General features: G+C 39.6%; 1 protein-coding gene across 11 annotated transcripts in view; it reads left to right on the top strand.

Annotated features, from left to right (window-relative positions):
• The window catches only part of RAD51B (RAD51 paralog B), a 381,459-nt gene that overhangs the window by 239,393 nt on the left and 115,621 nt on the right, over positions 1–26,445 (top strand). For all 11 annotated transcript variants that reach the window (XR_014883552.1, XR_014883553.1, XM_019615648.3 and 8 more), the window contains exon 10: positions 15,198–15,276. Coding sequence is in view for 8 of the 11 variants with exons in the window: in XM_019615648.3 (XP_019471193.2) it covers positions 15,198–15,276 (79 nt within the window). In the remaining 3 variants the exon portion in view is untranslated. Of the gene's footprint in view, positions 1–15,197; positions 15,277–26,445 lie in introns of those variants that run through there.

Raw genomic sequence — 26,445 nt, 5'->3', positions numbered from 1 at the left:
CTCAGAAAAAGAAATTTCTGTACCTTAAGAACAGAAGAGAGCTGTGGATGTGCAGTTCTCACAGAAGTACTAGAACAAATGCAGTGCTGTTTACTAGCCTCAATCTGCACTGAGAAAACCTGACTGCATATGCTACATGAATCATGTACATAGTAATGTCAATTATATACATAATTCAGTTATTTTTTCAAGTGTGTAGATGTGAATAAAATCCACAGATGATGGCAGGTAATGAGCTTCAGTAAGCAGTAGTAGAAAAGAGATGTGGCTATTGGGTTGTTTCAGAATTGAAGTGTTATAAAGTGTTTATCTGTTGTAAGCCACTTGTTATATAATAAGCTTATCGTATGGAAAATCAGCTCTGTGAAAGCACAGAGACTTTTTAAGACAAGGAAGAGTGATGACATGGAGTCATGTAAAGGGTAAGAAATTTTGCAGAAAAGTAGTTTTATTCAGGTGAGAATTTTTTTTACAAAGAACATTGCTTTTAAAGAAATAGCTGATGGAAGACTCCAAAATCACTGATCTGAACTCTGTAAACTCTTCCACTTAAAAACAAACAAAACAACAAACAAACAAACAAACAAAAACCAAAAAGCCAAACAAGCAGCTTTTTCTAGGGCTGCTTACTTTAGAGAGCTTTGTCTGTTTCTGCCTGGCCCCTGTCATCTTTTGACTCTTTCGAATCCAAATGCATTGAAGGTTTTTATAGGCTCAAATTTCAATGTGTGCATACAAACCACATCCCTTAAATTGATGAATAAATAGCTTATTATATTTTTCTGATGACAATATCCCTAGACTGGTAACTCTCACAACAAAAATCTTTTGCTAATCCATAGATCGTATACAAGCATAAGCAGCAATATGATATTGAGTTGCATGTGAACAGGATGAAACTGGACAGTGTATAAGTGTAGCATAAACAGATGATTATCGAAACAGTATCATAAGTGATTTACTCCAGCAAAAGTACCAAATGAAAAGATGCCATAAAAATAAATAAGATTCATTAACAAGTAGCTAGAGCTCAAACTTCATTAGGTCACTTTCCCAACTTGTGTGTTCATGTTGCTGTTGTTTTCATTACGCTTTCTGCATAATGGACTTGTGGGAGGTGGTTATACAATATAAGCATCACTGCAGTCCTGTCCAGGGTTGGATTTATGGCCCCTTCCTGTTGACAGCACACTTCTATAGAGAAAAACTTTTCCATCAGTCTTGAGCAATCACTGATTTACTCAGGTGCTTATATAACACTATTCCATTTGTTATCTAAGAATCTAAATAGAATTGAGAAGACAGTAGGTAAAACTGAAAATGGAAGGAAACCTTAAAATAATTTATATTTTTCTGATTATTTTTTTTATTAGCTTTGCAGTTTTCCTTAATGAAGGAAATTAACAGCAGCAGCTGTTAACTTCAAACACACAGATCTGTAGTTCAGAGCACCCCAAAGAAGCAGGAATCATAGAATCATAGAATCACAAGGTTGGAAAAGACCTTGTGATCATCTAGTCCCTCTTCTCATTACCACTGCTACCACAAGCAAATAACCCTGAATAACCCTGAGGTTGCAAGGGCAAACTCATTAAGTTCTACCAAGTCTTCCTCCTGAGTTTGGTGGTACAGGTGGTCACTTGCTACCTGGAACTGAACCTGTATGCGTGATCCTTTGTTATTTTTTGCCTGAGAGGCCACTTAGCTCTTCTTTGGCTGTTGCCAGGCTGCACTGGTCATGGAGTTAACCATGTCATAGTCAGAGGAGATGGGAATGTATTTGTACCCTTGTATCAAAGCTCTGAAGGCACCTCTGGAGTACTGTATTTGGCTTTGACATTTGTGTTGAAGTAGCTGTGTTCAAAACAAGTGCTATGACAGAATAATGGGAATGGAGCTGCTGCTCTGAGAGAGCACTTGTGTGTGTTAATACGTGTGATGTATAGTGTTCGGTAAAATGCGTTTGCCTGCAGTAGAGAATTAGGTTTAGTAATAAAGGAAATCTCTCCTACTTTGATATTCCTGTCAGAATAATAGTCCTATGACAGTACTATGAAAAACTCATGGTGAAGTTTCATGCCTGTTCTCTTTGTATGTGTTAATTTATAAATCCAAGGTGATTTTTCTACATTGAGGATTTTTTGCATCATTAATTGTATTTTCTTCTTTCTTCTCTTTCCACTTTCTTCCCCGTTATGGTCTGCGCAAGGCAATATATTTCTTGACATTGCAACAACTTTGAGTTACTGGTAAAAATGAACCTCAGATAAAGTTTGTCTGGTTTTTAAACTTTGATATACTGACATTGGTAGGCAAAATGCTTTGCATATGTTTTGAAAAGGTAGGGATCAGACATGATCCCTGTGATCCAACGCAGTACAACTTTAACGATGCTTTAGTCATATTCAAGGAAAATCATCTAAGAAGTTTATATATCTAGGATATTACACTTTGAAATATTCATTTAATGAAATTTTTCACTTATTTCACCCAAATATGTTCTTGCTAGCTGAAATCTGAGTCTTGTAGAAAGATTGAAATTAGACTTAATTTTACGCTTATCACCTTTTCTCAACACCCATACAGTATGATAGTACTCCAAATGTGCATTCATTTCCTCTGTGTTTATTAGCTCACACATCTGTTAGTATTTTTTCTTGCCGTTATTACATGATGCACACTGAAATCTAAAATTTTCTACTGAAGCTCTATTTAAGATAATACTACTGTCTTTCACATGTGAATTTAGCAGTGGTGTTGTTTAATATATATATTTTTTTCCCCTGAAGACTTTGCTTTTAGGAACAGAACAAAGTGCACACACTCAAAAAAGCTGGAAACAGTTCTTGTTTGTTTCATATCAAAAGCATTTTGCAGCCATTAGTGTGGATCAAAAATATTTATGCTTTAGTCTTGGACTTGGTTGAATTCCATCTTTTTTTGGCCCATGCCTAGGAATTTAGAATCACGCCTTTACATTAAGGAGGTATAAAGGATGTTGATGTCTGAAAACAGTGAATACAAGATGGCAAGAGCGCACTTCTGGGCATCCCCTTTTACAATATACTAATTTGCTTTCAATTTGTAAACAAGAATCTTAAGGTGTTTTCATCATTTATTAAGCTAAAACAAAATGGAAGAAGGAATGAGTATTAACTTAAAGATTTGAAAAGCATTAGAAACAGGGATAAGGGTTGAATTTGTTGCAGATATTTTTTAATCTGTGGAATTATGTTAAAACTATCATGAAGAAGCTTCATAGAGATCTGAAGAATAATAAAAGCAGTAAATCATTATGGCAACGCATATGCTAATTACATATTTAAGAATGTATGTTCCTTATGTTGTGGTTAAGACTAATATCAAGTTGATCTGTTCTGTGTTATGGTGGGGACTGGATGCTGGTTAGATCCCTACAGAGACTAACTTTTTACGTAGTCTAATAGTTATGGGACAAGGGGAAAGGTTTCAAACTGGAAGAGGGGAGATGTAAATTAGGTGCTAGGTAGAAATTTTTTTTACTCAGGATGGTGAGGTGCTGGCTCAGCTGCCCAGAGAGACTGTAGGTGCTCTATCCCTGGGAGTTCAAGTCCGGGTTGGATGGACCCTGGACAACCTGATTTGGTGGGGAGCAGCCCTGCCCACGGCATAGGGTTAGAACTGGATGGGCTTTAAGGACTCTTGCAAATCCAGACATTTTATAAAATGCGGCTCTGCTGAGAAGAGTGTGCAGTTACTGTGCTTCCATACTTGTTTCTCAGCTCCTTTCTCTCAGGGCAAGTCTGGCAGGCATAGTGGAAGCAGCCATACATCCTTTGGTGCTATTATGCTGCTGCTCTCTTGTGAGTCTTTCCAGATTTGGGATGCATGATGCAGAGGATACAAGATACTATTCCAGTATGTGTCATAAATAACTATTACATCTTTCAGTCCTCTTTTTATTTTTAGAACCAAAGTCAAGCTAAACAACATGGAAGACTCTGAAAAGTTTCAAAAACTGTTTCTGTTCTTAGCCCCAGTGAGTATACCGTAAGTCCGATGAGTGACCACGAGCTGAATGACACAGGAGAATTCCCCTAGGAGGCTGTGTTTATGCTTTATCCCTCCCCAGCACCATCCCCAGGTTCTTTTTCTTAGTGCAATTTCTGTGTGGTGACTCGGACATGCTGGCTGCTTTCCCACTGAGTAAAAGCTGCAGGCTTCTTCTCCTGAATTACCCTTCATGTTGGACACTTACCAGGGCTTTGGGCCTCAACAGTTTTATAGCATAGGAAATCTTCAGGGCCAAGTTTTGTGAAGTATCCTGACCTTTTAGAGGACTCTCCACTGGGAAAATTTGGAGAGACTCACAAAAGACAACAAAATTCGGTGTACAAAATTGGGAATAAGGTACGTGGCAGGGAGACAGAAAGTGATTCTGGGAAGAGGAATTTCACCGGGTCTGGTGTTACATGAGCAAAAGGGGGCTGACTGGCCCTGCATACCAAGCATTTCACAGTGGGGAGCTTGGACCAGATGCCCCAGAAGCCAGAAGTCTCTATGGCTTAAGTGGAAGCATACTGGAGGCAGCCTGGTTTGTACAGTTCCCAGACCAGGCTGTTGCAGTTCAGACACGGTTTGGATAAACATTTGGGAATGTATTTTCTTCTTCGGTTAAAACTTGAAATGGCCCAATGTTTGCCTGGGCAGTGCAGTTCCCTGCCTCTGAAGTTATTGTGAATCCTTAAGTACTTCAAGCAGAAAAAAGGCAACCTGGCTGCAAGAGCGCAGGGCTGTATTCACAGTCTGGGAGAGGACAAAAAGCCAAAGAAGCATTTTGTTCATTTGGCCTATTGCAGTCAGAACAGTCGTCGCTGTGGAGCACAGTGGAGCAGCTTACCTTAGAAAGCTGTGTTTTTCTTGCCTGTGATTATCTTTGATACTCATTTGAGGTTTCCGTGGTTTCCTTCCATAGAAATTCTGTTTACTCACTCCAAGGATATTTGGAGCTCTTCACTAGCCTTGAGCTAAAGCAGAGTCCGAACGGCAACACTTACGATATACTGAGCTTTTCACTTGAAATCCAGTATTTGGCTAGTATTTGCACACTACAAGGACTGGAACAACTTCCAGACTGATCATCTGGTGTTAGCGATTACATGAATAGGATAGATTCAGGACCTAGAAAATGTGGTAAATTAATCTCCTACCAGGAGTATCTGGTGAATGCTTCCTGCTTATGGGCAGTAAGCACTAGAATTTGAAGATGAAATCATTTGGAGATAGAGGAGAATATCATAGTCAGCAAGTGCCTTTGCTCTGGTTTTATTGGGGCTGAGGTGGAGAGAGGGTTGGAATTGTCTCTACTAGACTTGAGGAAACAGATAAGAGTTGTTGTTAATCGATTCTTCTGCTCCCGCCCCTGTGTGGGAAAAGTAGGCTATCTCCAGAGCTGTGCCTACCTGGCAGAAAACTAGTATGAGGTTGCTGCAGATATATGTTCCCATGCATGGTTTTGGACTCAACCAAAGGAATGTGATTTGCTCAATGAATCAGTGGGAGAATTGGGAAGAGTTCCTGATTCCTAGGTGCTGGCATTGTGCGCTATGAAAAAATCTTTTAAATATATATTGCTTTTTAGAAGAAAGAACTGAAGCCAGCCAGGTATTGCAGAACTTGGTGTCCTTGTTCCTGAACTTGTTTCTTAAAAGATTCTTGGTTTTCATTTCTATCTCCTCCTTTTGTTTGTTTTCCTTCCATTTCTTTCATTTACAAGTATTGAATGTCTCCTCTGGGAGTAAGCCTAGCCACATGTGCGTGCAATGATGGTTTATTTTTATTGGAGTCATTGCCTGTGACTGTTATTCATTACTGTAGGAAGAACTGCACTAACAAACTGCTCTGAACCTTTATTCTTTTTTTTTTGGGGGGGGGGGAGGGGGAAGAGGAGAGGAGAGGAGATGGGGGGGAAGGGGCAGGGAGAGTGTAAAAACTCCTGGTTTGTACATAGCTACTGAGAGTGTCTCCTGCCATTGTTAAGATGCTAGGAGCTTAGAGCTTGGATTCTGATGCTGCCTCCAGATCATTTTGTCATGTCCAGGGTTGCAAAGCAGAATTTCAACTTCTCTCAGCTTTCTTGCAGTTGTCTCCTTTCAGACAACTTTCTAACTTTCCGAACAACTCTCTGCTACTGAATTGGCTTATGCTTATGGAATAATTTGGGGTTGTGCAAGCCTAGTGCAGTCACTGACTACACTGAAGTTATGGCTTCTTATGGTAAAGGCTACAGCTAGAACAATTGCCTATTAAGGACTGCCTATAGAATGGCTGATCCAGAAAAGGCAAGTCAAAAGTTCTGGAAAATGCTTTTATCTCACCTGTACTTCCAGTCTTCTCTTGACACTGGTAAAGTAACATGCAGTCCTATCTCCATCACTTTATTTCTAGTTAGTGCACATTTCTGTGCCACCGTGGGCAATGCCACCATCTACTGTGGTGTTCATCTCTCTTGAAAGTACTTCTTTAAGATTAACCTATGGCATAAATAATAAAATGATTGGCAGTTAAATCAGAAGCTAAAGCTTACCAGAAATATAAGTCAGAGCTCAGAGATGGAAGAAGCCCAATTGGTTTCTTATAAGAAGTACAATAACGTAAAATCAATTATTATTAATTAATTACTCTTGAGATCAGAGTGGAGCACAGTGAGGACAGAGAGCTGATTTGCCTATGCTTAACCAAAAGAGCACAGGACCTTTTCCTGAAAATTAACATTAAGACAAAGCAAGCAGACAAGAAGCGATGTATCTGACTAACATTGCATAGATTTCTAGAGATTTGTTTAAAATACTTCAGAATCTCAATTTCTGACTAGCAGTTACATTTGACTCTTAAAATCAAAAGTAACCTAATAGATTTTTGATGAGATTTGATCTCTGTTTTACCTTTGTTAAAATAAGTGTCATGCTGCTTATTCAGTTTTGAGATTTCTTTGCATTTTTCATCCCATCTGAATCCATCTCACATTTTCCATCAGACTTATGAGGTCTTTCCTTTTACAAACTTTCTTACTCAAATCATTGACTACCGTAACTATTTCCTCTGCAAAACTGTCCTAAATGCTCATATTTCTGCCCTCCTACTCCTTCTGCCTTTCTTTTTCTTAAGATGAGAGCGAAGTACTGTTTGACTTTGCAGTCTTAGCGATGCATTTCAATACGTGGAATTTCTGTGCATCACATTGAAGGAAAATGTAGATGTACTGGTGTGTTTTGGGACTTAGACAACAGCAGGATGGTCAGCTATCCTTTGTTCATTTTCCAGTTGTTTCCAGATGTGCTAACGGACATTTTCAGGATATACATGCAAACTCTACTTACCTACTTTCCCATAGTAATTGGTTTGGATTTGTGGAATGCCTCTCATAAAGCGTCTCTTGCTGACGTTGTTGCTTTTCTATAAAATAGTAGAAAGGAAACTCATTCCTAAATGGTTTCCTCTGGACAGGATTTTCTTGTGGGGGAGGGAGAGATGCAATCCATTTAAGTTGCTCCATAAAGAGTTTTATTGAGCTGTGGCCCATTAAATTGGACTTGATGAAAACCTTTCCAAACAACTGGACTTCAGGGAGCCACAACTCTGAAGTGCTGTGCATAGCACAAATTAAACGATGCTTTCATGAGAAATCATTTTAATCCAAATTGTGATTTGTTTTTTTTTTTCTTTATGTGTACAAAAGTTGCAGGGACTTCTTGGCTATTTCTTGCACTGAGACATGTTCATAGTCCCATCTCTCATCATTTGTTCTCATGCTCAGGACATCTTAACCTTTCCCCATTTTCAGTTCACTAAGTCTGTTTTTACCAGGCAAAATATATGTGTGGAATCTAGATGATTTGGAGGACTGCAGGATAACTCTATGTATTTCCCTCAACCTGTCTATTTTCCTTCTTTATTCACAGTCTGCGGCCTTTTCTACAGACAAGGAAAGCACCCCAGAAGAAGCCTTCTGGTGGGGCACAATGTGCAGGTGTGGGTGGTACTGCTGGGGTGTCTCAGCTTTATCTACTTGCAAACAGAGAAGGTCTGTGCATAGAGAGTTTGCTTTGCAAGCCTTACTAGGATTTGGTGAAGTTTGGCAGAAAACGCAACTTCTACCTTGTAAAAGACCATTGCCCTGAAGGACATTTCTGTGCAGAGAGGGAGCAAGGAACAGCTGCTATGTGAATCCTGGATGCTGCTGTAGAGCTAGTGCCTGGAGAGAGCCCCTGAATCTCTGGAGGCAATGAAACCAGTGAAACTGGAAATGAGAATAGGCCTGGGTACTGGGTTACAATTCCTGCTCAAAAGCAGATGACCTACAGAATAAGGACCACTGCTTTCATTTCTAGAATAGATCAAATTCCTGCACAGAGGGCCCAGGAAGAACCAGCAGTGAGGGGAAGAAAAACAGTCCTGAGGTCTGCTGGGATATCTGATGCAAAATCAACTTTGTTGTTTTCCTAACAGGCTTTTTCCTGGGCTCAGTTGCAGCTGAAAAAACAACCCTTGTAATCTATAATAAGAAGGGAAATTCTGGCACGAAGATTGTCCACACAGACGTTTTGGCACAATTAGAGGAAAGATTTGTTTAGCTTAGCACTGCTTTTATTGGTATGTAAAACTAACCGAACCTGCAGAGGTAGTCTTTCCTTGTTGAATGATAGTGTTGGTAGTGTAGGCTTCCTTCGTGTTTCTCAGCTAAGCTATTCTGTTCTTCTGCAATTTGTGTCTCCTTGAAATGCTCTGCTAGCAGTGATTTTTTAATGCAATAGGACAAAAACATAAATTAGCAAAAAAAATTCTAACAAGACTAAGGAGTTCACTAAGGAAAACTATAATATACAGACTGAAAAAGTACAGGCTTTTTTCATAAATCTGTGTTATTTGCTAATTTGTCTTTTATCTGAATTCCAAAGTATTGGCTGTTAGTGTAATTTGTTATTCACTGCCATCGTTAGTGCAGAAGTAAGTATCTTCAAGCTCTCTAGGAGTACAGAAGATGAGATGAGGTAAATTCAGCAGAAAAGGATATCTAAGGAAGAAAATAAAAAAGTTTAAAAATCGGATGTACTTTAAAAGAAGCTTTGCAAGCTTTTGCTCATGTTCCTCAGTCATCACTGAGAACCTATTCCTTAGAATAGTGTCAATAAGGGGAAGGTGTATGTTTTCCCAGTGCAAACAGAAATGCATTGATTTTATTAACGTTTCATTAAAATATCAAAAGTCCATCACTTTTGTTAAAATCATTAGTTTTCCATGATAAAATCTCGGGGCTTTTTTCTTACCATATGAGAGCTCATAGCCCAGTTAAAATCATCTTATTTCATCACTTAGTTTATCTTCCTGGCATTTTCATAACTAATTTGATGTATGATCCCATCCCCTTCATCTTTTCTTTCTTTCTTTTTTTATTCTTTTTTTGGTAAGGCACTGGCTTGATTTCTGGTTATTGGACTACTTCTGAAAGTCCATCCAATATATTTTTCCAATTCACTGCATTCTCTGCTACTGACAAGGGATGTTGTCCCAGTAATTAGTATTTTCTGCTGGACTTCTGCAATCAATTTCTGTGATTCATCTCTTTCATAAAGATTCTATAAACTATATTAATAAAAAAGCTTTTCCTAATTAAAAAACAAACTCTAATGTCCATTTTTCTGCAGTCATCATCAGTTCTCTCTAAGCCTTTTGTTTCTCAACTGCTCTGCCTGTCTCCCATTTATCTTCCTTTATCTAATCTAATGACCTATCTCCAGTTTCTATTCACTTTTCATCAAGGCAGTATATTTTCTCTTCCATAATACCTTTGTGTTCTTAACTTGCCTCGTGACAGAAATCACTTCTCAGTTATTTAATGTTTATTCTACACTGTTCTCAAATAATAAATAATTATTACAAACCACCTGATGGGGGAAAGGCAATGCTAGAAGGGAAAGGAAAATAGGAAAGGAAGAAGGGGAAAGGAAAATAAAAGGTTTGACCATTTTCTAAAGTTCAGAGTTTGAAAAACTTAAAATAGCTTGGATTTCCTAAATTTCTCATCCATCTCTATCTTTCTCACTTCAGTAGGATTGCTGCAAAGAATAGCAGCATCTGCTACTTATAGTCTATTCCAGAAGTTCATGGATAGTCCATTCCTAGATTAAATAGTACTTATCAGAAGAGATGTTTCTTAGGCTTGTCTGGGTAGGAGACAAAGCAATAAATTCCTTCACATGCATCAAGAGCATTTATAGGATTGTATATTCCTCTATCTTCCAGAAGTGAAAAGGAAATCTTTTCTTATGTTTCTTAGTCTAAGTTTGGGAAAGTATGTCTGTGGAAACAGTTTTTGGGCTCAGCATACTCTACAGCTAACCTGCTATAGAGAATTTATTTTCAGATTCAGGTTCAGGTAATGCACCTTTCTATATTCCCTCCAAATTTTGCCCAGAGCTGATTTAGAATTGGAGCAAGACATATGATTAAATGTATGTCAGTTATAGAAATGCTTCTGAGATATTCTGGAAGCCTCCCTGTGTTCTCCCCATCCTCAGCTGGTTGCTTGGATTCTTAGGGAGAGCAACAGATGCTCAGCAGAAGATAGGGAGAGAAGACTTTAAATAAGAAATTCTATATTTGAAAACCAGCTGGGTTTCTCCTTTAATTGACTGGTAAGATCCCTGGTTACATGCGGACCTTCAGTTGTTCGCCTGTAGGCTTCCAGCTCTGTCAGTTCTCTTAGCATAGAAAATGAATTGGTAGGGCTTTTGTGCTTCTCAGTCTGCACGTAGCACTTGAACAGATTTGATAGGTTATGGAGCGCATCACAGGCGCTGTTTCTTATCCCTATCATAAATATTTTAGTCTGAATACTGAAAACAATGATTTTTTTTTTTTTTAGCTTTGCTTCTTTGAATCAAAGGCTGTTCCAGAATCTTACTTTACTGATGGTTATAAACTTTCAAATTTCCAGCCAAAATGTATTTGTGGCTACATGTTTGTTCCTGTGCCAGTGTTGTCTTCCAGTCTGAGAAGCTCTCCTCTTTCTTTCCCGCTCCATTCCCTCATGTCCCCATCCTACTTGCTCACACAGACAGCAGACAGCCGCCTTTCTGGCAGGATTCACTGAGCTCATGTTTTCTAGTGGCCTTTCCATGGCTGCCTTCTCCTCAGCAGCACATGGCTCATCTCTTGAGTTTGAATTCCTCAGTGACCCGTGCTGTGCCTCATATTCCAGAGTAAAGCTTCTAAGTGCCTTGTAAATTGTGCCAGTGCACTGTACAGTTGGGATTGCTGTTGTCCTGGCAATGTTATGGGGTGGGTTTAGTAATCTTGCAAGGTACCGCTATAGCTAAGAAGTGTTTTCTTTTCAATAACTATTTTCCCTTTTGTCTTGCAGCTTCTGTGCTTATTATTTTCTTTGTCATTAATTATGATTTAAAGCTTTGCAGAGATCCAAATAGATGAGATCCAATATATATATTTAATTTTTCCTAAAAACAAACAAAAACAAACAATCAAAAAAACCACCCTCAATATCTGTCAGAGAAAGATGTCCAGTATGTTTGGCATGACATCCATGTTACATTCTATCCTGTTTCCAGAGTCTTTAATTATACTTCCCTTCAACACTTCTTCTAACACCCCGCATGGTACTGATTCAGATCACAGGCCTCAATTCACAAGTTTATTTTTTTTTTTTTTCCCTTTTCCATTTGAGGTCTACGTTTGCAGCTTCTCAGTTACATTGCATCATTTTCAGTTTCACAGGTGTATGACAAATACTGGCTCTCAGGCCTAAATCCACACACTGATTCTTACAATTTCTTTTTTTGTTTTCAGTTGGGTTTATCTGTTTCCTCTTGAATGTGCTGAGCTCCTGGGATTTTCTTTCCAGTCAGTTGTTTCTGCATCCATGGGTTTGTCTCCCCCATCGCTTCTTGCCTTTCCTCTTTTTCAGCATTCTTCTGCTTGTTGAAAACTGCGTATTTCTTCACTAATTTCTAGAATATGATTAATCACTATCCCAATCTCATTTGATTATAACTCAGATTTTAATTTTCTTTTTGATGATGTTAATATTGTTTCCAGTGTCACCAGTAGTATGATTTTTGGCAATCCACATCATGGCATCCAAAACACCATTCTCTTTTTTGATCTGTATTTCGTTCTGTGTTTTCTGAGATCCTTGAAAATGCTTAAGAGCCTACTCTGTGTTGCCCTTTCCATCCTGAGGATGGTTTACAGTGACTTTTATAGTATTTTGTTTCTCTTTGATCGGAAAACAAATGTAAATATGTAGGTTTTTTCAGTTTATGTTAATACAGACTTAGTTGTTACAAAAAAAAAAAAAAAAAGTGTATCTGGTTGTGAGGTGTACAATTGTACTTTAAAGGTTCCAAGTAAACAATCATTCAAAATAATACTAAAGGAAAGCTAATGCTGAGCCTCAGAGGTAATTGGAGCAGCATCTCAGAGGGGGCCCTGTGATGTGCTGCTGAAAGGACATGATTTATTATGTTTTTTCATTGCTATACTTAGTTATATGCATACTGTAACTACCTAAAAATGCAGTAACAGAATGTACGTAGGGTTATTTGAATGTCTATCCGTTTGCACGTACAACTGTGCCTTGCGCACGTTCGTGTGTAGGTTAGTACTTACGTGCAGAATGCTGTGCAGAATGCCAAATATCTGACCTTAGACATCAGGTTTGTAACTGTTTCGCTTTGGGCCTATCTGATTAAACATCCAGCTGTTGTGGGAGACTGTAGCTGAGCGTTTGCACAGTTTTTCCACCCCATCCTCTCCCTTGCATTCTCAGAGACCAGCAGTTTCGGCCCCGCAGGCAGGCTAAGCACCAGGAGGCACTCTGCAGTCTCTCTGGTAGATAGTCTGTGCTTCCCTGGGAGGGAGGAGGGCTGTCTCTCTGGGAATCATGATGGAAAGGAATTCTGATGGAAAGGTTCTGTCAAGGTGCATCGCAGATGTGTGATGGGACATGCTTCTCCTTCCTCCAGAAGTTTGTTGCTGTAAGAGTAATAATTAACATGCAAGAAGGGAAAGTGCTAGCACTGCAGTTTTCCTACTTGGAGTAGTTCACAAAGGTTGTGTCACATCCTGGGGTAGTTTTGCCAGCTTCATAAGAAAAACATTGATATTCAGACTAGTCTGGTGTTCTCTGGCTGTATTTATGGTCTTCATGTGCCTTCCTTTATTTTTTACTATCTGAAGAAGAAAGGATGACTGTATTTGGTTTAAATTCTGAAAATCATAAAACCGTTACCTTGCCGTGGGCACACGTGGGTTGTGATGGTTATGTTTAAGGACCAGGTGTGAGGACTTTATTTCTTCATCCTGTCACAGTTGCATGAGACAGACATGATCATGCTGAGATTTCTTGTGATTCTGCAGACTACAAACACAAATGAAATCTACCTTACAAATGGATGTCCTTAACGTTGAAAACTGTGCATGTCTTCCTTCTGCAGCATAATTTGCTGCTGAATCTCTTGTTACATTAAGTGTGCTTTAAGGCCCAAACTTCTGATGCTTGATGCTGTTAATATTGCACTTAGCAATAAATATTCTAGATCTATATATCTATCAAGTGGTTCGATACTGTCTGACATTTTAGGGAAATGTGAATAGTTTTGGGGAGTGTGAACTTCCTCATTTTTCTGTAATTTCTCTGAAGTTTTATAAAACACAGTTTCCTGTTTCCTGCTGATCGTTATATGCCTCCAACCAAAATTTGTATGCAGCAGTCTTAAGCCATTCTTGAGTGTTTGGTGGAATTAGGGCATTACCTTTGGAAATAATATTTTTTTTAATTCCATTTGAAATCAGTAGGAGCTATTGGTGTTCTACACCTCTACAGACAAAAGCGTTGTTGTCTGTAGTTCTGTGAAATCTGGATTAAAATGCTTCTGCCAGAGATTGCATATCTCGGGCTGATGTGGTGCAGTGTACCATCTGGGGAGGCTTTGGAAATGTAAACACTGAGATGTGTGCTGCTTCTAAAATACTGCACTGGGAAAGCCGTGCTGAGGTTGAATGAAATCAATACACTGAAGAAAAGGTAATAGACCCAATGGATTTCCTGATCAGTTAAGACATAGGCTCTGTGCATAGAACTCTGGAAGGGATTGAGGCGTGTCATGTGGGAGCAACTGGGTTTCATGGTGCCCTTGGGTGGATAGGCTGTTATGACCTGCATGCTGGGAGAGCAGGTCTTCAGTTCCTGGGTGATGTGGGGATCACTAGACTGGTGTTTGTGTTGACTGTGCTCTAGCCAGACGTTATTAACTCTGTCATGTAGATGACAGAGTGGGGGTTATTTTCTGGCAAGCTCGGATGGAGTAGTCCTTAGCTATCAGCAAAAATCAAACAGAAACAGTAAAACCAGGCATGTTTGGGTGATTTGGGCTGCACTATGGATTCCACATCCGAGCCTTGCTAACATATCCTTTTCTGTCTGTCCAGAGCTTTGCTGCAGTTCATCCTCAGTAGTGGATGGTTCCTCGTAGTGGAATGAGGAAGTTTGGCAAATTTCTAACCTGGCCAGCATACCTGAATACCAACCTAAATCCAGTTGCGCTATAAAGCCTCGGGGAATTTCAGATCATTATTTGAGACTGCAAGGACAAGATTCTTGAATAAAATTCTACTTAGTCACTGTCCCTTTTTCAAAAGAGGGCATCCAGATCACTGCAATGCTGTGTCACCTTCCCTAAGATGATGACCTGCAGGTGGATTACACTGCTTCTGCGGCAGCAGAAACATGGTAGAATTCTTGGAGGAGCCAAGGATGCACAGCTGTAGGAGTGTTAATGGCAATTAAAATTATATTGTATACTTGCAGTTAGTGCTTTGCTCAAAATTGTCTCTTGCCTGAACCAGGAGTGATTAGGCTTAACAGAATGACGGTAAGACAAACAAAATGTTCTGTTTGTATGATGGTAGTTTTTTTATTACCTGTGAATCCTTTTAAAATTGCAGCATAATCTCTACGTTCCTACGAGAACATCTCAAGTACTTAGAAGTGACAGGCTTAAATCAATAGTACCTTTGTTATTTCTGTGGTCTGCTTTTCTCTTCTGGAAGTTAAATCTAGTGAGATTGTCCTACAGATTTGAGCTCCGATCAGTACGTGATAGAGACATGTACTTACAGATTGTTTGTTTGTTTTGCAGATCCTGGTTGCAAAATCCCCTGTTGCTCCATTTTCCACATTTTTCTACACCATTGAGAAATCAGGCTTGGTTCTTCAAGGTAAGATGAGAACACTATTTTGCTTTTACTATAAGTATTTTAAATAGGCTGGAGGGAGATAAAAAAAAAAAATAAGTGACTATTGTTGAAATGGTGTGTTTTAACAGTCTAGTGGAGAAGGGCAATCTTCTGCTTCTTTAACTGTCTTGTCTTGGATTGTATCGAATTAGATGTTGCATATTTAATGCTGTACAGTCCTAAATGGACATGGGTGTCCAATCTTTTGGCTTGCCTGGATCACATTCAGTGAAGAAGAATTGTTGTGGGCTGCATATAAAACATATAACTTAACTTATACACAGTTATATATATATATATACACTTATACACAGTTAATGTGTATAAGTAACAGAACTTTTAAAAATATGTATTTTAAATTAAAATGTAGAAAAGTGAGTAGCAGAAACATGTAACTAGTTGGATATTTGACCTTGTTTTTGAGAAACTAATGCATCAGTGTCAGGTTCAATGGCAGTGGTTGCAATTCTTAGTGAATTCTCAAGGTGCTTGTCAGAAATTTTTAATGAAATTTTAATCTTTCTGTACTTCATCCTTGAAAATATTGTTTACAAATGTACATACTGCCAAAAAGCGATGACCTGATAACACATGACTGTGATACCGCAGATATTTTTCTATGGTAAGAGAGGTCATGTAAAGGTCTAGTAAAAAGACGTGATAAAATTGTTTTAGTTGAATATCTGATTGCAACTCTATATTCCGTTTGAAAATTTGTAGCTAATAAATTCATGTTGACTGAAAATGGACTTGCAAATATAAAAAAATATATATATTTTTTTTTTCAGCACAGTTGAATTTTTTGCTCTTCCTGGGACTGTGTTTTGCCAATGTATCAAAATGCTTAAAAATTATTTGCTGTAACTCGAGTTAGTACTGCACTTCCTGAGTCCTGGTTTCAGACTGGGTGGTGCCAATTGTACAGCAGTGTTTGGTGGTTGTGAGCAATGGGTATGTGCCCAGGGCTGGGCTGAGCCATTCGGCAGGGCAAAGCTGCTGCCACAATGGTGTGGGGCAGGGAACAGCTGTGGAATGGGCTGTGCTGGGCCAGATTGGACATGGCTGCTCCAGGGTGTGAGTATTGTACTAAAAAGCTGGATACTAAAACCATGATGACAGAGAGCTAGAGTTCTTTGTGTCCGTCTCCTAAAATGTGTATTTTTAAAACTATGGTGAATAAGAGAAATGCAGTCCTTCACTTCTTTTCTCCATTTATCCCAATAAATGTTTCTTCAATGTACCTGCTTTTTGACAGATGTTCATAGACGAGCTTTGTTGAGTTGCTCGCTGTTGATGTGCAGTCTGGCTCCTGGTTGCTGCATCAGTTAAGCAGATCAGATAAAACTAATCAGTACATGTCAATTTTTGTTTGGAGGATACACTCTCATATGCAGTTATGGCATTAAGGAAAAAAAATTCTTTTGCTGTTTCTCAGGTTCCAGTGATTGAGAATCACTGATCCTATAAAGCACTAGAAACCTGAAGTATGTGTGAGCAGTATTCTTTCTAATTGCCCATTTTCCACTTAGAAACTGGCTATACCAGACCAGCAGCATGATTACATTTATTAATGACTAGATAAGCTTAGATATCTGGTGATAAAGTAACTTAAGAAAAAAAAATAAAAGGAACAAAACTTGATGCATCTACATAGTAATAATGTGAGGGTGCACTGGTTGTTTTCTAAGTCTTTAGAAATTACACACAGTATATTCTTAGATGGCATTCTGGGAATTTGATATGCTTTATTTTGACCAGTAATTATAAACAGGCTGCAATATCTAGATACAATCTTTATCAGTTTAAACTATGATGGCTTGCAGAACTTGCTCTGGACATACTTTGATTCAGGATAGGGTATAAGACATGCTACTTTGGGACTCAAATATCTTCTGGGTTGCAAACATGTTTCTGGTCATGATGAAATAATTCTGTTTCCTGTGCTTTCTTCAGGCAATAATGGGAAACTTTGGGAAAGAAACATTTCTCATGTCAGAAATGGCAATCACTTATTCAGAGAAGATCTTTATTTGTTTCACTTTGCTTTTGTGAGCCAAGTATACAGCTTTCTAAGGACTGAACGCTACCTTTAGAGAACAAACCTGCCTGATAATGTGTAATGATGATGGAGCAAGGTTTTTTGATAGAAGGATTCTAGAAAGACTGTATTAGCACTATGGCAATTGCTCTTCTCCCTGTTTCTGGAGTGCATATCAAACAACCTTCTTTGTTTTTCTGAAATCAACTGTATCTCCATTAGGCATTCTTTGTGTAAGCTTTTTCTTAGTTACTATCTACAACATTGTTTCAATTTCAGTTATTGTTTTCTAAGATAGTGAGGATAGTAAGCAAGGTCTTAATGGCTATAAACTGGAAAAGGGCAGATTTAGACTAGGTCCAAGGAAAAAATTCTTCACTGAGGATGGTGAGACACTGGAACAGGTTGCCCAGTGAAGTTGTGGGTGCTTCCTCCCTGGAGGCTTTCAAGGCCAGGCTGGATGGGGCTGAAAGCAACCTGGTCTGGAGAGAGGTGCCCTTGCCCATGGCAGGGGGGGTGAATCTAAATGATCTCTAAGGTCCCTTCCAACCCAAACCATTCTATGATTCTATGGAGCTCTTGCTGCTTTCCAAAGAGAAGCTGGATTCAAGTAAGACGTCCCTAAAGCAACTGGCCATGGTTTTTTTGTCAAGGGAGTTGTTCCAGTGCTGCAGCCTGAAGGATACTGTACAGTGTGAACAAGCAGAATCTGTCCCACAGCCTGATTGCAGAGGCAGCCTTCCCTTTCAGTTTTTGTTGTTGAATTCAGTTCGTGTCAGGAGGTGAGCATATTCAGGGTGTCTGATGCGAACAAGTGGATGGGTGTGGGAACTGGTGAGAAGCAGCAGCTGTCTGAAATGCTCAGAATTCTTTCTTCTAACTCAGGGGGTCCCATCCCAAGACCATTAACCAATAGGCCATAAACAAAATTGATATCGGAAAATGTGGCTTGAAGCTCCTTGATTAGTGAGGGTGAATAGGGAATGAAAGACAAAGTGAAAGTGCGATTTAACAGTTGCACAAGCAATTTCCATTACCACCTCTGAGGGATTAGGATGTGTAGAATAGGCTAAAAACGAGGAGGAGCTCCCTCCCTTTTGTTCTTTGGGCCGGAGGATAATAAAACGGCAGGAGAGGCAATGCGGCTAGTTAGGGATTTCACAGACTGCTATTTGATGCAGTTTAAGGAGCCCTTCTGCTATTGTTGCAGTTGAAATGGGAAGCGGAACTGTTCTCCATTCGCAAAAATCTCCAGCCTCCTCAGGAAGAGGGCTGAGAGCAAAAGGCTATTAAGATGGTAATGTTGCCCCATTTGGAGGAGTGTATCAAAATCCTCTTTGTCAGTGTAAATCGCTGCTCTGTTTCCCTGGTGTCTTTTGCATCTCATGGCCCTATGCAAGCACAGAAGCGTTCAGAGGAGACCTAGTGAAGGAAGACCTGCTCCCCTCGTATTGTCAGAGTAAATCTCTAGGCTGCCCAAAAGTGCCACAGATAACTTTTTTGTTTTTACAAGCTTAATGTGTTTAGGGGTGAAAATAATCTAACTATTCACTCCTTCTTTTATTTCTGCTTTCAGTACAGATAAATGAAATTTGATTATTGGAAAACAAGAGTAGCTAGTGAGAGATTTAGCAAGGAAAATTAGCTTTCAGTCTCTTTCTTTCATGGTTTCAGTATGGTCTGTGTTGTGGAGGAGGTGGAGTGCAAACCCAAAAATACCCTCAGTTGTCTTTACACTGCAATGCGATGTCATGTGCTGCCACGCTGCACAGTATGACTCTGTAATGGACCTGAATTATGATTGGAAAATCTAGTCTCAGTTTTATAAAGCTTCTTTTCTTAGAGGCAGAAGCCTGAAATTTAAACACTGCAAAATAGTGGAAATTTTACTGTCTGCATGTGTATTCTGTTTAAGCTGTTGCATTCCTAACACAGTTAAAGTGAATGACGTGATTCTGTTCAGAGAAGAATTGACAAAGAAAAGGCTTCAGATCGACTTACTTAGGGCTGCAAGTCACAGAATAATTTTTGTCATTGACAGCGACATAAATTCTATTTTGGATTGGAAATGATTAGCTGGTACTTCTGTTACTGATGTGTCAGGCAGAGCAGATTTGGGGCTGATGTTGCCCAGCTGTAGCTTCAGAGAAGCTGAATACAGTGCCTACTGGGCTGGGTCAGCTGGACTACAAGATGTGACTTGCGAACATGCATGCGTGTCCAGAGAGGAGAAATTCTGAATAGCCAATTTTAAGCTGTGTTCTGTGGATGATCTTCTGATTTTGGAGAATAAATACAAGCTAGCAACAGACCCTATCTATTAGCAACTGGCAACTCAGCTGTCTGAAATGTCTCATTCCATCTCAGCCCTGTAAATACTCTCTGTTACCAAGAAGATGGTGCGGCAAAGGGTGATGGGAAGCATGGTGGCTGCTTGCCAACTGGAGAGCTTGTTGGGACTTTTCACTGCATGCTTTTACCTAGTGATTAACATTGCTCTTCACAGAATGAACTCAGAAGCATTGGAAACATAAGGCAAATAATATTAGTGAGCTGTGACTTGCTTTAGAGTAATGATTTATTTTCAGCTTATAGGGTTTTTAAAGATGGATGGAATCAGGAGGTCATCCAAACTGACCCACATAATTCACACATTTCCTTCAGCAACCTGATAAGTTATGTTACAGTGAAGCATTTCTTCTAGAATTGCATTCACTTTTATTTGGAGATATCAAGAAATGTTCCTGCTTTGTCTTGAGAGTTTTAGCATCTTGTTGCTAAATACTTGATCCGTACTTTAGATTAGAATTTGTCTGCCTTCAGCTTTTGGCTTCTGTTCTCATTATGGCCTTCCGTGCTAAATAAAGGAGCCCTTAAATTGTTGCAGTTTTTTTTCATAAGTGTACATGACCTCAAGATTTATCCTCCTACATATTTGTTCTTCCATTTGAAAGAAAGTTGTAAACTATCTGCAAATTTAGCCTCAAAACTTTGGTGTCTCATGCCAACCGGCTCACCTTGCTACCTCAAGAAAGGAAGACGACTTTGTACTGCCAAAGTGAAGAGTTTCATTTCTGTCTCAGCAGGACTGGATAGTTAGTTGGTTGACTAATTCACTCTTTCTCCTTCCTGCCCTCTCTTCCACAGCACTCATATTTGTGTACACAGCCACATTCACATTGCCTGTGATGCCTTATCAAGGAAAAGGACTTCTCTTAAGTTGAAACATGGCACTCTGAGGAGAGTTTCTTAGGTTTTCAGTTTTACAGAACTAAAGAGCAAGAATTCTAGAAACAGCTAAATCTCGGCAAACCCTGTTATGGTACATTGTTTCATTTGTCAGTAATATAATGAAAGAAGCTCATTTTGGTCTCAAAATAGCACAGTCTGGGTTTGTAGTGCTGCATGGCAAACAGTCTCCAAAGTGCTATAACTAATTTACGTGGCTGAAGCAAGTGAAAAGTGCCCCATTTTATTTTGTAAAGAAATGTTTTGGTAATGAGTAGTGAGGTAGAAAGAGAATTCTGAAAGAAAGGGCAGCATTATTTGTATTGTATTGTGTGAGTCTGAACAGTGAGAGACAATGATTTACTGCATCAAAAGCATTCATTCAATGGAAGAACTGTAACTATAAAGTGACCTTTGTCTGGAGCAACATGGATATAATCTGTAAAATGAAGCAGGGTTTTACTTGATGTGTGAATGGATAGAAGACAGATTAATGGGAATGAAGTTGTGCTTTGCTGTTGAGATGGTAACAGATTTGCAGTGCCACTGGTAATTTCCGGCCCTATTGGAGGGATAAAGATGAACTGATCATTGTTAGGATCTCTGTGGGGTGGAACAGTTTTTGCTGAATTCCCCACAGGGCACTGAAAGGCTCATGCTACTTGTAACAGTTTTATAATAATGGAAGCAACAAAGCATGGTCGGTTTGTAGGCTAGGTCTGTCCTGACAGTAAGGAATGTGGAAAGAATAGGACCTCCATCATTCCTATGCCAGTAATCATCCATATTGATGCAACTATGATGGACATAAAAAAAAAAGTCCAGTTCTCTGCATTCTGGAGAGCGGATCACTAAACCTGACCCAAGAATGCTGGTCACTTGCATGAGCAGATCTTCGCTAGGTGACTTTGCAGGAGTTGCTCTGCTGCTGTGCAGCTGCAATGGCAAAGCCTCACTGGAGTAGCCCAGCTCCGCGTCTGTCACATGAGGGAATCCAAAGGAACAAAGTACAGAGATTTAAAAAAAACAATGAAAAATGGTAATGAAGAAAGAGAGAGGGGTTTTTTTTAATTGTGAAGGAAGATTAGAGGTATCTTGTGTTTAGATCTGACAAACAAAATAAATCCTGTCATTTTAGTAAGTTTAAGTGTTCTTGTCTGTGAAGGTGGTCTTTCTATCTGCACAGTAGATAGGCAAAAGGTAGTTAAGTTTCTGGCCACATCTTTTGCTGTGATTGTAACTTTCAGGAGGATGTTACACTGAATAAATCCAATTTATCATAAAGTATTTAAGTATCTCCTTATTTCTGGATGTGTGTGTGGAGGTGCTGGAAATAACAGTACAGCTCTCTTGCAGCAAAAGCCAAACATACACCTAATTGACAAAGTAACAGCATTTTATTTTTCTTGTTTTGCTAAACGTAATATGAAAAAAGCAATGTGTCAAATCTGTTCTTATTTGTGTCAATGACAACTAATTTATTTTAATCCAATGTTGTTTAAAAAAAAAAAAAAAAAAGAGTATGAGTCTCATTTGCAAAGATGCAGCCTCTCTTCAAGACTGGCCCATACTGCGGGCTTCCTGGGACAAAATGCTCTCACTTCAGAGAAATCATTTCCATACTAGTCTTGCGGTAATGAATTCCTGATCAAAGTGGGTTGCTCCCCTGTGTTTTCAGCACAGTGCTAAAGCAAATGGCCTCTTTTCCAAAAGGCCTTTAACATAAGGAGTGAATGTGCATGTTGATTAGAGGTAGTATCTGTGATTTGTGACATTATATTGTTCTGGGACCTAAGTTTTCTCGTAGAAGTCCAAGACTCTACCATTGATTGCCTGCTTTTGACATAAATGATGTTACATCTTTCAAGCTACAGATTTGTATAATAAGGACAAATGTACTTACAGTGTACTTAATGTTCTTTAGCAAACACATTCATGAGTAGGAGGCCAATAAAATGTCTGTCTGAAAACATGTTTTTCAGACAGAATAAAGTCATATGTTTATGTGTGCAGCTTAGGAAGGTAAGAGGCAGCTAAGTGTTACTGTGACTGATCCCTTTCTCACACAGACACAACTAGATTTCTTTTACTGTTCTCAAAGTTTGTCTGTTCTGGCATTTCTGCATTGGCACTAACATGCTTGTTGAAGCCACCGCTACCTTCATTCAATCTTGTAAAATGATAGTTAACGATGGAGGACTACGTCTAAATGACTTAGCCTTTGTAGTGTATACAACACTTCTTTTGCTGTAAGACCTGATGTGTTCTGAGCATTAAAATCTGAATGTACAGTTTGATTGCCGAAGGGAACTGCTGGAAACTGTGTCATTCCTTGCGCTGAGGAGGCGAGAGCGGTGCAGAGATCCAGCGGTTAGCTCCAGTCTAAACCTGTACGTCCCCACAGTGCAGTGCTGTGTGGACTGGCACATTTGAATAGCACTTCACAGAAACGGGAAAGCTTTGCCTGAGGGTAGGCTTATTACCACAGGGATAGTGCTTGCAAACAAGGTTCCTGCTGCTTTGGCCCCAGCACTGTTTGTCTTTGAAACTTTCTCTGTGTGTTCTAGGATTAGTACAGAATGAACAACCTCAGGTATCTCAGCATCTGATGTGCAGACTTGCCCTGCCTTCAAAACTGGACTAACCACGAAATTTAAGTGATTTTATCACGTGGGCTTCAGTCTCTCTTGATGAGATGAAAAAGGAATATATGGCACTTTAATGCAGACAGATACATGTGATACACGCTCCCAACAAACAGGTTTTTACTTCAAAAGGTTTTTCTCATTACAGTCTTCCCTAAAATTAATAACACTGAGTGGTTGTGTAAAGTGTTTTCTGTTATATTTATCTGAACTTTTAAATATTTATCAACCATGTGTTTGTACCCCTTTTCTCTACCTTTCAGTATTCATAAAGGATAAAGATAAAAGGTAATGTACTAGCTAAGATTCTGTAACCATCCAAGTGTTGCTGTTAGGGAAAGGCAAATCTCCATATCATAATCAAGCGTGGGCCATGGAGCATTCTGGATACCTAGTAAAAAGCTAAAAAAAAAAATAAAAAAAATTACACTACATACATACCTTGTTAAAATAGGCTGAACATTACTAGTGAAGACTTGCAAGAGACAGTACAATGACAAGCTATAAAATATTATTTACCTACAGAATTTATTGAATTATTAACTCAGTTTACAGTAGGTCTGAGCGTAATACTAGTTATATGGTGCTAGTAGTTGTTATAGCATTTCTCCTCACTGTTTGTGTTGTAGTGAAACTAAAATCTGACCCTTTGTCATTCAGTTCTGTGAAGATCCTTGAAAAATTTGAGAGATTAAATTTCAGGTCTGGATTGAATTAATCAAGGGCTAGAGAGATAACGATTTGTTAGAGCGTGGTATCAGCCCTGGCCCTCCTTTGTTTGCCACCTGAATAACCCTCCAGGGTCTGCCTGAAGTGTAGCCAAGGCAAGTCACAGCACACATGGCTGCGTGAGTGAAGAGGAAATGTGGCAAGGTTATACTAGAATTAACAGTTTATCAAGAGGTGTGTCTGAGACTGGTAAGGAATGTTCAAATCAACATGAGGCAATCAACACACTGAAAAGATTTTGCTCTACTCAACACTGGATCTGACTTTGACTTCCTAGTTTTCCATTACAGAAACAACGTCATATATTAGTCCAAAGCCCTGTGAAGGTACACTCCCCAGAAGCAGTGGAAAAGATGTGGGAAGTGACATTTCTAAAATATGTGCCATAACTGTAAGAGCTCTCTCAAGCTGTCTGTGATAGAGTGACTTCTCAGAGTGCCGTATGCCATTCTGAAAACTGCAGCTGCAGGATATGCAGTGCTGAGTGAGTAAGCTTAGAATAGGCTTCTGTCCTAGAAGTCTGGTGTCCTGAATCCAAACGCTGTAGATGTTCTTAGCTTTTTTGCTTAGCAGTGCACAGAAAACATAACATTCTTCCCTTAGGGTGCATGCATTTGATGAAGGACTTCAGTCCTGAGGCATGTTAGGTTGGAACTGCATACTACAACTAAGTCAATTTTCAATGAAAAATACCCTTCCTTGGACTATTATTCTATATTTTTGCTAAGAGTGAATTACCTGGAGCAAGCTATGGGTCAGCCAGCCACATACATTGTAGTTGCTTGTTTGTAGACTGTATCCTGTCTGCCCTGATAATTTGCTGGGGTTCACCCAAGAGCGGCACATCCTGTTTGTTTCATTTTCTTTTGTCTGCCCTGTACCAGCACAGGGAGAATATTCCTATATATCTTTTCTTTTCTGCTCTGCAATTGGATCACAGTACTCATGATTGTGTTCAATAGCTGGAAATGCTGAGGATATCCGATTGCTGAGATCTCTTATTTTAAACTCCATATGCCAGGAAAAGTATGTGGGATCCCACCAGCTTAGCACTGGAGGGTGCAGGATGAATCAACAGGAAAACCAAACAAAACATGAAGTGAAATTCATTTGGAAAGGGAAGGGACTCATATACCACCCATCAGCAATGTTTAAACTATTTGTATCCACACTATAGGCCTCCTATTTTCCTTGAGTTCATCTTAATATGCAAACTATCTCAAATTGATTTTTAGAGGTGCAGCTGTCACTAAAGTCAGGGGAGCTGTAGATGCTTGTTACCTTTGAAAATCAAGCCAGCATGTTCTAATGTAGACAGCAAAAGCCAAAACCATTACACTGGAGTGGTTGAACTGTAACTCTTAGTCCTGTAACGTGATCCCCAGCCACCTTTGTATGTCATGCAGAGGCAAGGCCTTGTGCTGTGTACGCCAGAGCCCAAAGGTGAATTGCTCTTTCTCTGCCCTTGGGCCCTCTCCTTCTGCAATGTGTGGCCTGAGTTTAACAGAGCTAACTTGTGTTCATCCAGAATACTTTCATTTCCCTGCGAAACAAGCATGCTCTGCAGTTTTCTCCACAATAGGCAGTAGACAGTACTGGGGAATGGTCAGTTCCCATGCTGACCTGCAGCCTCCTGCCCATCATAACCACAGAGAGCTCTAGCAGCCACCCTGAGGCAATGCTGGATTTTTACTTTGAAGATTTTTTGTGCCGTGGGAGAGATTCCTAAGCAGCAGCCACAAAGCAGAGCAAGGCCAGATCTCTGAGAAATGAACTGAACTCTGCTGTCAAGCCTGAGTGGGGAGAAGGGCAGCACTCCAGCTGGGCCCAGCTGCCAGAGCTCAGCAAGGACACTGCTCATTACTGCAGCACTCAAGGGCACAGGAAACTCAGTATACAAATGCAGTCTGCAGAGGGGTAAATGAGCTGACCCACCTGAGGGCTGCAGCTGACACCCTGGCATTAATTGAGGCCAGCTTGCCTCTTGCTCTTTCAGCCTCTGTCTTCTACAAACAGATCTCTGCAGGCTGAGACCTTGCTGAGGATGAAGCTGTCTGACTTCCCAAAGCTGGCACATCTTGCAGAGCAAAAACTGGGTCTGACTGAAGGCATATGTCCAAGAAATAGTTTATTTCATTGCCATTGTCTTTATGGTTATTGTGTGTCAGTTGATACCTGTTTGTGCTCTGGGTTGGGGCAGGGCTTCGGAGAGGTTTCACAGACTGAGCAAAAGTGAGAGGGAACCCTTTTTTTTGTTGTTGTTCAAAGTATGTTTTCCTGCTTGATCCATGTAAATAGCCTAATTACTGTATGCTTCAGTTTACCTGTCTGTAAATAAGTTGTAATACCTTCTGTCTGGGTTTCTACGACTGTCATTAGAGAAACAGATGCTCATCTCTAATACAATCAAATATACTCTACAGGTACAGCTTAGGAAGCAGCTAGAAGGAACTGAATACGTGTATCAGTCTAGCTGCTGAGAGCTAGGTAGCAGTTGTAGGTATTGCTGTG

Source organism: Meleagris gallopavo, chromosome 5 (genome assembly GCF_905368555.1).
Source record: "Meleagris gallopavo chromosome 5, MGAL_WU_HG_1.1, whole genome shotgun sequence".
Lineage (NCBI taxonomy): Eukaryota > Metazoa > Chordata > Aves > Galliformes > Phasianidae > Meleagris > Meleagris gallopavo.
Note: the sequence above shows the minus strand (reverse complement) of the source record. Positions and strands in the feature narration are given on the sequence as shown.